Genomic DNA, 17537 nt, shown 5'->3' with positions numbered 1-17537 from the left:
ACTTGATATCTGCACCTAAATTATAATTAGATACGACTTGTCACACGAGGACTGACTTGAGATGCAGTTATGGGCTCATGGATATCATTTCATAATCAGATTATTTGTGTTTGCATGCACATGAACCTCAAAAACAGCCATTAGGAATGGGCTCTCACACACTTTGCATACACATACTTCCTGATCTTTATGTATTCAGATGAGATGTTCTGCATCTGTGAGAGTCATAGATGCAGAAAACTGCTGACACAACTTTGACCTCATCTGTCATTTTAAGCCTCTTAAAGTAAATCGTATTAAAGGAAACTCAAACTCAAATCACAAATAACACAGTGACAGAGACAGAAATATATAAACTTAATGTGGTTTAAACTGTCAGTCAGCAGGTAAATCTCTGTATTTCAACAAGCTGAGTACCCTCGGAATAAATCTGCCACTCTGTGTTAATGCAAAGTGACACTGTTACTATTTGTCACGCCTGTGCTAGTTTATAACACAGATGCAAGTTTTCTTGAACCCCATCATCACAGGTTAATGAAGCACAGAACAGATAATTATATGCTGATTTAGATTTTTAATCAGTAATTTCTTCATGTCCTGATGCTAAAAGTAGCTTTTAACTATCCCTGTTTGAATATATACCTAAAAATAAGAACTGTGTCAGCTTAGACTTTAAGGCTGCGTTTGGTGTCAGATTAGCCTCCAGAGATTTTTTGCACCAAAGCATTTCTGATGCCAGAGGTTTGCAGTTGTTCAGAAGTCAGAAGATCTGGAGCCAGGTTACTGGGCCCTTCCTGAACTGCTGTGGGAGGTAGTTCAGAAAAAGGCTCACATGGGCAGTTTTTCTATGGGCAAAACTTCAAATTAACCTTTTCATACCACACTGATAGTGCGGATGACAAAAAGAAAAACACCCCCTTCTAATGAATAGATTTGTTCAGTGGTCTTTTTTTCTGGACATTTGTTAAGCAGAGTACTTCTTCTGAAAGATGTTTTTTCTTACAAATTGGCGTGTTTAATTAGTACCCAGCTATGTCAGTAACAAACCAACACTAATCAGAGCTTCTCTTCTGTTTTGACAGCAGAAAAATGAGCTGATGAAGTCCTTACTCTTGCTGCATTAGATGTCGGCATCTAATTGTATATTATATTATAATTGTATCCCCCAGCAGCCAGCTGTGAGAGTAAATTCTGACCTGCTCTGAACCCTGCCAAGTCACATTGTGGAAGTCTGCAGTAAAACTGTCCACCATTTTACTGTTAACCAGAGAGCTGGCAGGAGGGCATGTGGCATTCTTCCTGTACTCTGGTAAATTATGATTGCAGCATTTTACCCACTGACAATGTAAATTGTAGTGATAAAGAACAGGAGGCAAGAAGGTCAAGGTTGTAAGCTATGCATTAGCTACTAAAATATGGTAAGTGCTGAAAAGAGTGCATGTAATGGCACTGTTTACAGCACAGATCAGACAGTAATACAAGCTCCTCAGCAGGTTTGCTGTGGCTTCTGTTTGACCTGCAGTCCCGAGTGAAAGCAGGAACAACAGGCGGTCAGAAACAGGTGAACAGTAAAGAACTTAGGAAGGCTAACCCTGAAAATCAAATGGAAACTGTGCTGCAGCTGGTGTAGCTCCATGCTTGAGCAGTGAAAGTGATTTTAAAAGAGTACCAGCTATGCAAAGAAATATGCACACAGGCGTGCTTTTCAATTGGTCAGTTGAAAGAGAAGATGTACATGTTGTGATGGTTGATAATAAAGGGTCAGAACATATTATGGCATGGCATTTCTAAACAAGTAAAGGCAGACTTGGATATATTTGCCAATACTTCACCCATTATTTAAAGCCTTCAGTTTTGCAGCCATTAAAAAAGTTATTGTTTTTTTTACTTGAGCCAGAAATTAGACAAGAGACTGGAGCATTAACCCTTGCAACATTAGGCTTGTTTTTTCAGAGGTTTTTGTTGAACCACACTTAAATTAGCAAATACACTCACATAGCATGGTCTGTTCACTGCAAAGCACACCCAAACTGTGATTAACCGCATACAGATCACCCATGATCATGATAGCATGGAGCATTAAATGAAAAATGTATGGACCAATCCTGTTTGTAAGATTGTTACATAACTATTTCTTTAATGAAAAGTGTATTCTCCCTTTCCCATCTTGTTGACTAAAAACTTGGTCGCTGTAGCTGATGTTCTGCATGTCAAATAAATGTCAAGGTGCAATTCATTATGGTCAGCTGAGTGGAGTAAAAAAGCTCCAAAAGAACTTGAATGAGCTGGAAACACCACAAGGTCGTTACAGAAGCCCTGTAGAGTCCAGGCCCCAGTGGGTTAGAACACCAATTTAATCATGGTGGCAAATTTGCTTTTAATTCAAAGATGGGGATGGTGCAAACTTTCAGTAATGCTTCATGGCATTACTTTGCTAATGTGGTGTCATGGTGGCTACATCACATATCTTACTATAACAATCATAGCGCATTTATGTCTGTATGTATCCTTTTTTCTCCTTAACTGGTGGGTCAATCTCAATGAAACTTTGCAAGAACACGTACAAGAAGACAGTGTTAATTTCATCATGTCCCTGCAAATGTTCTCTGTTTATGTTTGTTTCAGGTGTCATGTTCAACAGATGTGACTCGTATGTACACAAAAATTTGAATTCACAAAGCAATTTTATTCAACCCTTCACTGTTTTTTGTACTGCAGACCTTTTTGAGGGGTAATGGGATCATTATAAACGGATATGATTTATAATGTAGTTTATCAGAGCTCAGTGCAAAACCACAGTTCACTTCTGTTGTAATGAGATTCAATCTGTTGGGCTCTCTCTCATGGTTTGGTCTCTCCCTTCAACGTGGGATTTTTTTCAAGTCTCAGCATAATAAGCATAGGATGGATGTATTTTTCAGTACTGAATTACAATCACGACTTCTCTTGTTGCTCTCTGTGTTCATTAATTTGATTTATATTGTTATGAAAAATAAAGAAAAACCCAGCTGTCTTGTCCTTGGGGTGTCTCCTCTTCTAGTTTTCAGTAACCATTCTTCAGTTATACTCAGAGTTTTCGCCATCAGTGAAAACTCAATAGATCTTTGATTGCATAGCTCCAGCTAAGTGGAACTAACCCCAAAGGCAATAAAATAAGAATACTTCAAAGGCATATGGTAAACAATAGTGAAACGTCATGACTGTAAAAATTATATAAAAAAGTTTACTCTGATGTCACTATATGGGATGTCATTTTATTTCAAACTCTACTACTGTACACGCAGCAGCTTAAGTGTTGTGTTTACATAAAGCTAAACAAAAGGGAAGGGAGAGCAGGAAAAAAACAGACGAGCAATTTTAAGAAGTGGCAAAGAACAAGAAAACAGGAGAGGTGAACAATGCACTGAAGCTGACGGTTGGAGGGGTGACAGGTACAGAAGAAAGGAAGAGAATCTGAGACGAGAGGCTTCGCAGCGGAAAAAAGAAAAGCCAAAATGAGAACAGGAGAGCTGAGAACAGGAGGTTTAATGGACTCGATGGAGAAAGAATAGAGTATAATGAACAGAGCAGGTGGAGGAGGACTCGCAAGCAGGGTTAAGAGCCGTAAAGTTGAAGAAAGACTGTTTCTAAGCGTTTGATAAGAATTAGAAATGAGGCATGAGAATAAGAAAAATGAGGCCGGGAAGAATTAAAAAAGGAACTAGTAATGTAAAATGGAAAAGGTGTTAAAGGAGATAACAGGGAAGAATAATGGCAGTCATGATGAGGAGTGAAGGTCAAAGGGAGGAGGAGGAGCGCTGACATGACGTCTGCGGGTTGAGAATCAAACAAATGACAGGAAGCCTTTGAGCTCCAAAGCAACAAGGAATATGTTTCTGTGCATATGTGTGTGTGTGTGTGTGTGTGTGTGTGTGTGTGTGTGTGTGTGAGCTGTGATGAGTGTGTCTTCTACAGATGATGAAGGAACCACGGCCTGAGCGAGGCTACGGGCTTTGAAAAGACCGACTCGGCATTATCACTTAGTTCTTTTAACAAAATGAAGATGATAGTTCTTCTTAGATACACACACTCACACACACATACACAACACCAGAACGTATTATTTCCGAACTTGCTGTGATGCTGGTCACCATAGAAACAGAAAAAAACAGTGCATCCTGATGTATAAGAGGAGGAGAGTGGGGGAAAGAGAAAAAGCAGTAGATCACAGTGCGCCTCAGAAAGAGGAATCAGCATCCAGGTTGAGACCTAGCATGTCTTAGGTGACATAAAAGTTTCATTCTTAAATAAACCCTCTGGCTTGGTTTTTTTTATATATATAGTTTTGTTGCACCCCTCTCAGAGTCAAACCCTGGAGCTCCTAAAACCTGCATTTGCATCGAAATTAACATGTCAGCTTTTGACATTAAGTATCCAGGTTTAAATACCTCCTTATGTTCTATATATGTCTTTTATTTGAAGAAATATTGTCTGGACTGTTCAGGCAGTGGATGTTAATATACAGCCTCTGAATGGTCCTACTTCCCCACATGAAGCATCACTGTCATCATTCTAATATGTCTGTTTTTCATTTTGCAGGCAATGAACCCTCGCCGCTGGGCTCGGTGGAGAGCTATAACCCAGTGAAGCGGCGCTGGGAGTACGTGGCGCCCATGCCCACCGCGCGCTGCTCCTCTGCTCTTCTGCAGGCGACCAACATGCTGTTTGTAATTGGTGGAGTTTCACAGGGACCCAGTAATGCTGTGGAGGCCCTGTGCATGCAGGAAGCAGTGTGACACAAAGACACACATGAACACACGAGCAAGAATATGTGCAAACTGGCACTGATATTTTTCTTCATGTGCGTGAACAGAGACACAAACACATGAAATGGATCCACAGATCCTGCTTGTACTCTTCTACCTTTATGTCCGGCTGATGGATTCGTCTAGTGCACCGGGCTGTGGGAAACTCTTTTTCACATTCGACAAACATTTTCTGACAGGAGCTGCGGAGACAGGTTGTGACATCTCTGGATGAATACAAGATTAAGGACATACAAGTGGACTGCTGTGACTGGCAAGGACAGAAAACTGACAATTCTTTTTTTTTTTTACTCTGGGGAAATCAAAGGAAGAAGAAAATGAGCAAAAAAACAGACACCGTGTCTGAAGAAATAACACGCCTTTGAACTGTTGAGCATTTTTCTGAATAAAAGCAGGGTACTTTTCTGGATAATAAAGGAACATAGGGCCATATCTGAATCTCTTTGTTGCTCTCCCCTACTGCTGCAACAGCAAGCTCAGACACTTTTCTATGACCTTAGAAACAACACTATATTGAGTTTTAGACAGTTGAGGTTCTGAGAATACAAATGACTGTTTTGGCTTCTCACTTTTTTGGTTTGGTTTGTTTTGTTCTGTGTATATGCGTGTAAAGCAACCACGACCTGGTGTCACACACCAAGAGCAACTCATGCAGCTGCAAGCCCATCTATTTTCTACAATCAGTCAACCACTGATGGATGTTGAGTCAGACACTGTGTTTCCTTCATTTCAGTTGAAAAACTGGCTGCGATTGAGCTTATCACCTCAATATGCTTCACATCTGTCCACCAGTGCATCACAGCAATCACTTCCAGAGCTACTTTACATTGTACCACGCAGATGTAGTTGATGGCAGAATAAATGTAGGGCTTTTCAAATGTGCTGCACAGAAGCATCCAGATAACCCTAATTTTTTATTTTTACTTCATATCAGTCAGATTGCAGATACACTGGGAAGAGGATTTTACAATCATGATTCTAGCAGTTTTATCACTCTCTAGGTATAAACATGTGAGGACATTTATGTATTTAGTTAAAACCATACAGTATTTAAGAATGAGTATTGTTGGACAGTTTCATGGTTTTCTATGGAAAGAAAAGTGATTTGAAATATGTTTGGGCGTGACAGAGCTAACATCATCATAGTTTTTTCTTCGCCACATGAACATAGATGTCAGTGTTGTCTATTTAAAGGTGTTTCTGGCAAAAAAAAAAAAAAATCTGTCTTGTGAATATAAAATATTCATGTCTGTGTAGCTAAAAGGAAAGGAGACTGAAAAGTTTGTGGCTTGCAGAGGAAACAAAACTGAAAAAGTTCACAGAAAGTTTCTGCAGTACCGTCTTTTTTCTGCCCTTAGTCTGCATTTTCAGTAGGATCCAAACAATATTTTTTTGGGGGGGGTTTGCTTAAAAAACATAAAATATGCTACTTCTCACATTATCGATTACATAAAATATAATTAGTGTATTTAGTTATCAGTGTTGGGCAAAATAGTTAGAAAGCTGTACAAATATAATGTGTAAATGTGTTTTTACCACTGGCTAATATTAGCTAGCCTACAATCTGTTAGCTAACTTGCAATCTGGCTTTATAGCCAGCAAGGATGATATGTTTGCTTATATGCTGATCTTGGTTGGCCTTCCACTGAAGGCTTTCCTTTAGTGTGTTCTGGCATAGGTCTGCTAGCAAGCTAGCAAGCTAGATATTTTGCGCAAAAAAAGGCAAATTAAAAAGAAGCCTAAAAGTGCCTGAAGCTGCAGCTCCTCTGATGGCCAAAGGTGTTTTAATCCCTATAGAGTCCTATGTTAAAATGCCAGACAGCAGAAATAAACATAGTTACAGCCTTGTACAAAAAAAAAGATATTTTGAACACATAGCTTAATGACAGCTTTACTGTTGGCCAATTTTAAACTCACCAGTCTGAGTTAGATTAAGGCTTCATTATTAAGGGAGAGGCTCTCTGATTGACATCCTTTTGTTGAGCATTAGGGTGTACTAAAGGTAACTCTGTTTTTTCATTAAGTATTTGGTTTTAAAATTGTTTTTTCACAAACCAAAATCATCACTGTATTTAACGTCATTTTGAATTACAAATTATTTACTAATGCAGCAGGCTAACCAAGCTAACCAAGTTAGCAGAGGTTTGTTAGCTGATACTTTCCAACTCCACTCAAAAAACAAAGCACACAAGAAAAACAAAAACACCCTCCATTATTTTAGCTTTTACCAAAATGGCTAAGATTAGGCTTAACACATAGTTCACAAATAGATAATTTCAAAATGGTAACACCCGTCTCTTATATGCTTTCTGTTTTAAAAGAAAGGACATTAATGGCTGACCACTATGCTCTAGGACTGGTAGTTTCCAATTATTCTTGGTCTCACTGGAATCTACTGTAAGTGCCGTGATTTCAACATCTGTAGCTGCTACAAACGTTTCCAAGCCACCACCAATGCAGTAACCTCATCAAGTCACACTGAAAAAGACAGATTTTAGATTGTTTGGGCAAAGGTGAGGCTTTGCGTTAAAGAGTTAATGGAGAAAGCTGCAGTACACAATGTTTTGTGACAGATGCGCTGACCTGCGGAGAGGAGAGAGTTTGAGCAAGAAAGCAAAGGAAATCACTGTGCAGCATGTAGTCTCTGCTGGTCTTTATGTATTCTGCTGAACCATGTTCTCTCATAATGGTGGCATTTCTGAATATGCAAACACAGATCCAGTCAGCAGCTTTTACTGTATTCATTTACTGTAACACAGCACTCTTTTAAGGCCTAGCAGGTTTGGTACTGAGAATTTTTAACCTCGGGTCTAATTTATAAACTTTTCTATTATAGCCATAGTAGGCAGGAACAGTAGTGAAGACACTAGAAATAATGGCACTAGCTAACATTAGTAGAGACACTAATACACAAAAATACTTTATATAACCCACCAACTATAATGACATGGTTTAACATTTAAAGATGATATTGATCACTTACATCCAGACCATTTGAAATGAGTGAAATATTGACTTAATCCGCAGAAAAACTTGGAGACACACAGGAGTAGAGGAAGAAAGAGCTGTCTCTGGCCCCCACAATAAGCTTTTATTCATACTAAGACACATGCAAACACACACACACATACGTCTCCTTCATTGTCTTTCCACCTGCTTCATATGTTTTCTGGCCCACACCCTGGTGCACCGTGCTAACAGACTCACACATGTATTGCTGTGAGAGAGCACTGCAGGCACAGGGGCTCAGATGAGATGCCAGCTGACAGTCAGTTATTTTAGGCGCTGCACTGTGTGCACCTAATTGAGTACGTTAGGTACAAGTCAGAAGCTCATATATGCATGTGTGCACACACACTGAAAACACACCACACACACACCTGCTTGTACACAGAGCCAAGCAAGCGTGAATGCATGCATAGTCCGTCTGGATACATTTGTTTGGACGTTTGGACATTCTTTCTCAACAGCTCGGTTGTTTCAGGACTCTGTCCGTATGGATGCCTGGCCATATCGTGGATGTCTTTGGAACAATGACTTTGTAGAATAGAAGAATTTGTAGAATTGGTAAAATGTGTATATTTACATGCATGTAATCTGCCCACATAGTATATGGTTGGCTTAAATTTAGGTCATAATTTGTCAAATTGGCCGGCTCGCTTGTTTGTTAGTTTTTTTTTTAAATATCTCCAGCTGTTAGTTTCTTTTTACACTTCTTCTTTGTCTTTTTTCACTACACACCCATGCTCATGGCTGCAGTAGGAGAAGTAACAATTAGCTGTCTTGACAGTTTACACAATAATCATAACAAGGCTCAGGGAACATATGTGTACGTATTGTAATACTACAGTATGCCACTGAGAGGAACTGACAGTGAGACTGGCCCTGTGATGGTTAATGGACATAAGCAGAGTTAATTTGGTTCGTACTTTAGCTTGGGGGCGGCTGACACAGCAACATTTGGAGGCGTTTTTCTGGCAACCTGCACGAGCTCTTGAGGAGCTACCAGTGCTTTTTATGTGAAAACAGCTGTTTGCTGCATGTGGTAAGAAGGTGGAAAACAGCAGAAAGACAATCTGCTGAAAGAACCCCCTATTTAAAAAACTAAAGCTAATTTATTGTACTTACATACCGTAATTTAACAAACATTTGTTTAACAAATCATATCTCTTCACAGTCTGTACAGCATTTGTCACCATGTGTCCTTAAACCCCTAATTCAGATAGGGAAAAAGCCTCAGGAAGAAGACCACAGGAGGGGCTTGTGTTCCACCACAGGCAGATGTGAACCTGAAAATCTTAAAGTAAGGACAATCAGAACCCAGGATGGGTTTGCCTCTACAAGTGAAAGCTCACATTTCATAGCTATTTAGTTGCTAATAACAAATATATATCTTACAGTAGTTCTTTTTTCATTTTTTAAACGTACATTTTTTACCAGTGGCAACTGAGCAACATTAGCATGCATTTGATGGGTTTTTTTTCAATAGTTACAAATTTCACCCTCCTTTTGTGTCTGATTTGGTCTCCACACATCCAAAGCTAAAACTTGTTTCATAAAAACAAGTGTCAGGCAGAGATTAAAGGGGCTAAGGGTTTTTAGTCAGCTTGGTGTCCTACAATCATGTTCATGTGTATCTGCTTGTGGGAATGCTTGTTGTTATGCCTGTGTAGGTGCATGTGAGCTTTTTTTTGAGACCATGACACATTCACCATCTATTATTGCTTTCTGGAGGTTGTACAATGCAAGCTTTCTGTCGCTGCAGCTATTGGATCCAGTTTACCTGCCACACTGCAGTCTCCTGAGATATTCTGGGACTTTTCTAGAGCTAGCTCTCTCTTTTGGCCTGCGGTCTCTACTGGCATTTTAATAATAACAATAAAAAAAATCTTCATCTCTCTGACCTTAACATGGTATGATGGATTTCCTGAGAAGATGTCTCGTAAGTCTAGAATTTGTCCTTTGGCGTGAAAGTCTGTCTCTCTGGCTCTTGATGTGATGTATGTGCTAGGCTGTGTACTCACTGCAGTAAGATCCATCTGCAGCGTCTGACAGCAGGTTGAGAAACAGAACAAAAGATCAGGATGCTTCAGTACAGGTAGCAGCTAATTACGTGCTGTTTTGTTTTAGAAGACCATGAGCAAGTGATGCACAAGCATATGTAAATGTCTATGTAAATGTGTTCTAGCAATACAGGTTGAAAGTCAAAATGTATTGTGATCCTGCTTCTCACGACAGCAGCATTAATATGGTTTTAACTGATAAGAGTGTCTACACGAAATGGCTCAAAAATCTTCAGAACCTGAGGCGTGAAGCAATTTTGCAACCAAGTGCCCGACCATATGACAATAATCATCCTACACTACAGAGCGCTGCTGACAGGGAACTAATGCAAAACATTTTCAAGCAACAAATGAGACTCCCAGGGCCCCTCCCCCAACAAATTAAAAATAAAAAGTTGCCTTGTGTGTCCTTACCTCTTAAAACTGCAGATACAGTATGTACCATCTTCTCCACGACACATTCAGGGCCATGTTTTGGTAAAGGCAGCCTTGTGCCTTGCTTCACAAAAATAAGGCCAGCAGACTCAGGTTGGGACAAAACGACAGGGGTGCATTTTTAGCACAGTGCAAAGACGAGGGGTGGGAAATGCTTAAGTTAGAGTGTTTCAGTTTGAATCCAATCAGAACTGTGTCGTTTTTTCAGCAATGAAAAGCTTCTCCTTTTTTTCTCTTTTCTTTTTTGTTGTGCGGGCAGCTTCAGCACGGATTCCCGGTTGCCCAGGCAACAGGGAACAGTGTCAACACCCGCCGGTAGCATAAATGTGTTCGCTTTTACATTAGCATAGCATAGCCATGAGTTATTTTTATTCTTTGTGTCTTTGGAGCTGAACAAAAAAACCCAAAATAAAACCCCAAAAAAGCAAAAATAAAAGAAAGAAAGAAAGAAAGAAAAAACAAACATGTCTTTGATTAAGTGATCAAGATTAAATATGAGTATTTTTTTGTTGTTACTTGTTCCTATTTGTTCATTATTTTGGCTTCCAGTTGTTTGTCTTGTGGATTGAGGTCGTGAGGTGACAGATGTGTTGTAGTGTTGTCCAGATCTGAGCTGGGTTCCCCAAAGTGTTTGTCACTGGTTTGGTGTTCTTGCAAAGCTTTGCTTGGGCTGAAAATATATTTTAATAGACATACACAGACTAAAAAATATATATCTTTATTTTTTACCATGTGGGTCAGATGAGATGTGTAGAAGCACACTTTGTATATTTCTGACAAGGATACTATGTTTGTTGGAATATAAAAGCCTACAAAGGTTATGAGTGCTATTTTATGAGTACTTCAATTTCTTGAGTGGGTTTCAGCGAAATGTAGAAAACATTCTGTGACTGAAACAAGATGCTTCTACTGTCACCATCTCGGAGACCACTGGCCTTTCTGTGCGTCTGTCATTTTCACTGCTCGGCATCAAAGTATAAACTAGTTTGTACAGACATTTTGGGAAACACAAACCCAGAATCCACTCTCCTGTTCTGATCTCTCTCTCTCTTTCCCTGTACTGTGCTGTTTCCCTACAGTGATTGACAAAACCTGGTAAACTGCTTTGTGGTCTCAGTATTGCCATGTGCTCTGTATTTGCAAATGTGATTTGGGAGGCCTACTAAAAGTTACCGAATGTACTGAATGTGATAAGACAGAAGACGAGACGTGGGGATGGAAGCTTTCTACACTCTCCCAGGCATAAGTGGGAATGTGCAACAGTTAAATAGAACCTTGTTTATGCTATACTGCTTTACACTTACAATGACAGTGTAAACATGTAGTCATAGAATCACACCATACATAAAAACTATGCACTTACATGGCTTCACCCTCAAGTGACACTAACACTAGCAAGAGTCAGATATGAGTCCAATTCAGCAACAATTAAATTCAATGTGACAACTGTAAAAATACAAATATAATAGAGAGATTTTACATCATAATATACAGTACTGTTTTATTAATTCAGGTTCACTGACCGAGTTATAACATATTGATGTTATTTGATCCAAATCCAGCCATAACATTCAGCGCAATCATTTAGGACTGCTGATAAGTATTGTTTACCCTATGGCACCACATATTCACCCTTAAACACACTTCTTTATATGGTTGCTTGTTTCTTACATCCTCGGCTGCAGCTCTTCAGCCACACATACATGACAACAACAAGAAAACTTGTTGGGTCCCGGCAAGTTTAATAGGGGATGCGTGATGAGCTTCTCAAGCTCAGGTGTGTCTGCCTCCCCCGCAGCCGCGTCATGAACCATGCCCCGCCACACCCTATTTTACACATTAAATTCTTTGTCTCATTATGCAAGTGCATGAAAAACGCTTTGAAGTTAACAGTCAAAATGATATATTGGAAACCAGCAAGTCATTTAAATGGTTGCCATTAAAAAAATTAAGGGAACACTGGGATCTCACATCAGATGATGACGAGATGATGAAAAATGCTTTGTCTCATATTTGAGTAACTATTTTGTAAATATTTTGTCAATAATTATAATTATGTATGTGTGTGTGTGCATGTGTGTCTGAGAATGACATATTCATAAAATTAATACTCTTTACAGATGTACTTGGCGTTGATAACAAACACGCTGTAGACATAAGGTTATAATTTATCAATAATGGTCTGAGGAAACCAAAATCAACCCCTTGAGAGCTCCCAAAAATTTAAATTTTTAAAATTGTTGTGTTAAGAGTGTTCCCTTAATTTTTTTGAGAATTGTTTATAAAAATAAGGCCTCGCTTAGTGCTGTCCTAGTGGCAGCCTGTTGTAGCATGATATATATATACATATACATATACACATATATATACATATACATAAAATGAAAACACATTTAGCACATTTTAGAAAGGATTTAACTTAACCCGCAGATTTGAGTCAAGCCAAGTGACCTAACTGCCAGAAATTAAATTTTAGATCAATTCCTAATGTCAAACTTGAAATCATGCCCTGGTGTCTTGCTCAATTTCAACCAAAATTTAACATTTACTAGAAAACAGATCACTTCATTTTCATTACCTAGTGGGGACAATCTGTAACTGGTTTTATAATTGTAAATTATAATGAATTAAATAACATTTTATTTAAAATTGGCTGTTGCTAATAGTTTAACAGTTCAGAGAACTGTTCATTAATTAGTTAATATTTAAATGAGACGCTAGAGCTCGAGTTGGCTAACTTAGCTCAACATAAAGACTGGAGGTCAGGGATAATGACTAGCTTGGGCCTTTCCGATTATTGGTGGCTGCAAAGGAAAGCTTATTTAATTTGACTTTTTAACAAATAGTAATTCATTTACTGTAAATAATTTCTATCCATAATATTTCTGCCCTTTGCCAAGTAATAGTTTAAGGTCACCTCTAACTGTATTTGAACCTTACTGTTCTGGTACGAGTCAAACAAAAGAGTCTCAGAATGTTAAACTAAAGACAGACACTCTTTGTTTCTACTCTTTATGCTAATCTCAGCTCTCTGGCTTTAGTGCCACTGTACACAAAGTGGTATTGATACTCATATCAAACATACATTTTATTGATTTGCTCACTCTGACTGGACTCATACCTCTGACTGGGTTAGCCTATTAGATACATTAGAAACAACCATAGCTAGTCACTTGAGGGTTAAGTGTCACACAAGAGGCAGCATGTTGTATTGTGATAAAGCTAATGCTAGGTGCTTATTCTGCACCACACATGTACAAAGTTATTAAGAAATTATTTCTTCTACTTGATAATCCCTCTAACATCAAACAAGATTAGGCTACTGCCTGTTTACAGGAGGAGGAGTGTTTCCTTTTCATTCACCACTCACACAGAAAGATAGAGGGCATACGCTGGCATTACTTTTCTTGTTATAATTCTGGTTATAATGATGAAGTAATCTTGGTGGTATTCATTGTTGTGGTTGTTGTTGTCACTGTAATAGGTCAATGTAACATTGCAATGTGTTTTAAAGTAATGGTTGGGATAAAAAACACAGTGAATGAGATTGTATTAAAGAGCTGAGAGAAGTACGAGGCTAAATTAGCTGATAGGATCGTGGATGTACAAAGGGAAAGGCTGCCTCCCCTCACCAAAGCCTGCCAGACACATTCTTACACCACCAGATAAAATCAGTGGGTTTTAAAAATGATAACAAGGATTAACAATGGGTTAGAGCACAATCCATCCATCCTATTAACAGCTGCATGACTTTGGCTAATAACTCAATAATGACAGATTACATACAATAAGCTTTCCTATCTTTCTGAGAGGAACAATAATACAACCAGAGTTACTTTGACTTTTATTCTTCCATTCCGAATTCCTAATTCATGCTTTGATGATGAAGCCTAAAAAGAATAATTAAAAAGTTGGAGCCATTCAGTGATATGAGCAGATATGGTTTTGGCTCTTGTATCACAAATGTTGTTACACATTCATTGGTCAATGACTTGTTAATCACAAGTCAAGCCAAGCCATTGAGCCCTGTTTATCTTCTTTTCTCACTCAAATTTACAGAAAACACTTAATTATGAATTTAGGATGACTTGAAACTGGCGACCAAAGCTGCTGCCTCCTGCTGGCCATTGGGGAAAAATGCAGGTTTAAGGCATTTCTATACTGGCTTCAGTTTTCAGACCTTCTTTTATATATAGTTTACCAGTATTTACATGTTGAATTACACCAACCGATAACAGTTTGCACCACACGCCTGTTCTGCATGCACTATGGGTGTATCTTTGTTCAATCTAAATGATCATTTTGCTGCTATATCTTTAACATTTAGCATTATTTGGGTGTCTTGATTTGACGTGCTGTACATGTAGCTGTAGCCAAAGTAAATGTGACTGGCAGGCTTTGGTTTTCAGACCGAGTAGTTGCTGTGAATCCAGTGCAGTAGTTCAGTGCCTATACTAAATGTGAGGTAGTGCCTCGACTATGAATCCTGTTCTATAATAAACATTTTTGACTTGCTGTCTGATTCCATACATCCTGTGTACCTTTTTTCCCCATCCTCCACCTCCCTGTCGGACTCCAGCTCTAAGATAATGGTGTTCATCTATCTCCATGTGCCTGTTTCACTGGCTGTCTCTTAAGAGGCACATTGGGAGCTGTCGTCAGAAAAAATGTCACCTTATTCATAATAGATGAAGCTGACTTCAAAGCCCACTTCAAATGCAGCTTGTTCATGAAGCGCTTCAGAGTGTGTGGAATACAAAAAAATGACTTTTCTCACAGTGATACTAGATGTCTGATTTCAAGGTCAGGTGCTTCGCCACATCAACCTCATTCCTTCAAACTATCGTCACATTGAGTCCTCGTCACAGTAAATACAAGGTGGAGTCCTCAGGAAATAGCTATGAAGTTATAATTGAGATGATACTTTCACCGTATGTTTTATATCTTTAGTTGACTACGAAGCATTTCAGCATGTTACGTAGCAAGTAATTGGCTGCATCGTGACACCGTCACTTTATCATACTAATTGAAGTTTGAGGTTGTATAAATCCTTGTGCATATATGGGGGTTTTGAAGTGAAACATTTTGGAGTGAAAACATGCTTAGAAGCATTAATGGCTGTTTGCTGCAAATAGTGCGGTTTACAGTGATAACAGTTCAGAATTACCACTCACAACTTTTGAAACTGCAGGTCCTTGAATTTATACCAATGTGATTTGAAAGCTGCTTTTCATATCTGACTTTTTTTTCCTTTTCCTTTTTTTTTACCAGCTGAAATGACTGAATTGGCTTTTGCTATTAACCCTCTCGAGGCAGGCGTTGCCGATTTGCAACAGTTAAAAACTAACAACCTGATTACCCCACATACATATTTTATGTGTTTTTTTTACTTAGAAGTACCACTGCAGGACTTGGTTGTGCATTAGCAACTAAAACTGAATTTGAGCCTGAGAGAGTTAAAAAGAAATCCTGTACTTGAAAACAAAACACAGGCATTAATTTGCTTTGTTGGTAGCTGTGACTCAGATAGAAGAGTGGGTAGACCACAATTAGAAGGTTGTCGCATTGATCCCCGAGTCCTCCTGTCCAGGTATCTTTGGGCAAGATACCTGATAGTTGCCCCCGATACTTCCAACAGAGTGCGGCAGTTAGAAAGGCACAGATAAAGGTGCTGTACTGGTGAGTGATATTTCTGGGAGAAAGTGCTCTGAGTGCTCAGGTGAGTCAAAAGATGGTATATCAAACACAACAACAAGTCAGGTACCAATTTTTTTTACTTCATGATCACTCAGGAAAGAAACAAAGTTTGTTTTAAAATTTTTCAACATATTCATTCAGTGGTAATCTTTATTTTTTTTGAGTTTCTTTTTTAGTGACATGATCTTCGGTTTTGATGCTGAGGAGGTTAGACATTAAATTTCAGATAATCTGCACACTGAGGATCAAACATCACCTTTCTTCTGTAGCCAGCTGGGTATTTTTTCACAAGTTAAAGCTACAGTGAATTGGCAGAGCTACACTGTAACAAGTTTTAAGTATAATTAGTATGTGTATGTTAGACAAGCTGTGGTTAAGGGTAGCTCAGTACCCCCCACTGTGATATGTCTTTTTAAAGCTGTAGTCCAGTCTCTCAGTCCCATGCTTTGCTAATGCAGCATTGGGAAGCATCATACTCAGTGCAAAATAAACCAGTGAGGCAGCATGGGTCACAAAGTCATTTACTCCTTGTTTATTCTGTGATTAGTGTTTATTTTATGGGAAAGTATATAATGTGGTATCTTTTTACATTCCAACAATGTTATATTTATACTTTTGTGTGATTCTAGAAAGCAGGTCTTTTCCTGGCTCCAGAAGAAAAGGATAAACACCAGTGAATTCCAGACTCTTCGACACATTCCAGCTCCGTCTCATTCTTGGAATGTCAAATGCTGCTGTTTTGTCGGAGCTCTCCCACGGATGAGCACAGTGTGTCCTTTGCAATCAGTGTTGTGCTGCTCTGGGTTAGGGTGACAGTGAGACAGCGCTCAATATTAACTCATGATATACAGAAGCACTCACTGCTATTACACTTAAACCATTTTTTTTCATTTTGCAGGTTTAGTGTTGTAAAATATTGAAGCATTTTAGCCGAACCCATAATTTCTTTATAGACCTAGTGCCAAAAGCTTACAGAATAGTTTTCAGTGCTTAATCCTAACAGCATGAACCACAATTAAAATTCTAATGAAACACAAAATGCAGAAAACAAAAGTCCCAAATGAGACATGAGACCCTTATCTTACAAACCAGGATCATGTCAAAACATGTAATAGATATGCCAGTTTACCATTCTTTGAAGAGGCGAAGCGGGAAATGGACACACATGCAGAAGTTGTAGTAAGCTGCAGTACCAGCAGAGGGAGACATTTTATTTCAAGCCAGGATTAAACTAATCACAGGAATGTGTTTAAACAGACATTACTAACACATTTACATGTAAATACATATAAGCGACCTAGCTTAATTTTTTCAAACATAGAATGTCCTTCATACCCAAACAAATTTTGTTGTATAATTACAATGACAATAAAGTTCTTCTTTATGTTATCTTATCTTTATACCTTATATCAACCTTCCTCCCCCTGCTGGTAGTGCAACTCCTGCATGCAGGTTCATTTGACCCTTTGGAGAGGCTAAGCATGAAGGACCACACTCTTTGTCATGATATCAGGTTGTCCCTGTCACATCCTGCTAA

The 17537-nt window shown here is 38.7% G+C and overlaps 1 protein-coding gene across 1 annotated transcript in view; it reads left to right on the top strand.

Moving 5' to 3' along the window:
* Positions 1-5463, top strand: part of LOC146645111 (kelch domain-containing protein 8B-like) — a 32080-nt gene extending 26617 nt beyond the window's left edge. Inside the window, exon 2 of the mRNA XM_085393533.1 lies at positions 4579-5463. Within this exon, the coding sequence (XP_085249659.1) occupies positions 4579-4775 (197 nt within the window). The 3' untranslated portion in view covers positions 4776-5463. The remainder of the gene's footprint in view (positions 1-4578) is intronic.
* The last annotated feature ends 12074 nt before the right edge of the window (positions 5464-17537 follow it).

This window comes from Rhamphochromis longiceps, linkage group LG20 (genome assembly GCF_057381845.1).
Source record: "Rhamphochromis longiceps isolate RC_006_pf linkage group LG20, R_longiceps_female_GT1.1, whole genome shotgun sequence".
Classification (NCBI taxonomy): domain Eukaryota; kingdom Metazoa; phylum Chordata; class Actinopteri; order Cichliformes; family Cichlidae; genus Rhamphochromis; species Rhamphochromis longiceps.
The sequence above is the reverse complement of the archived record's forward strand: the minus strand, read 5'-3'. Positions and strand labels throughout refer to the sequence as shown.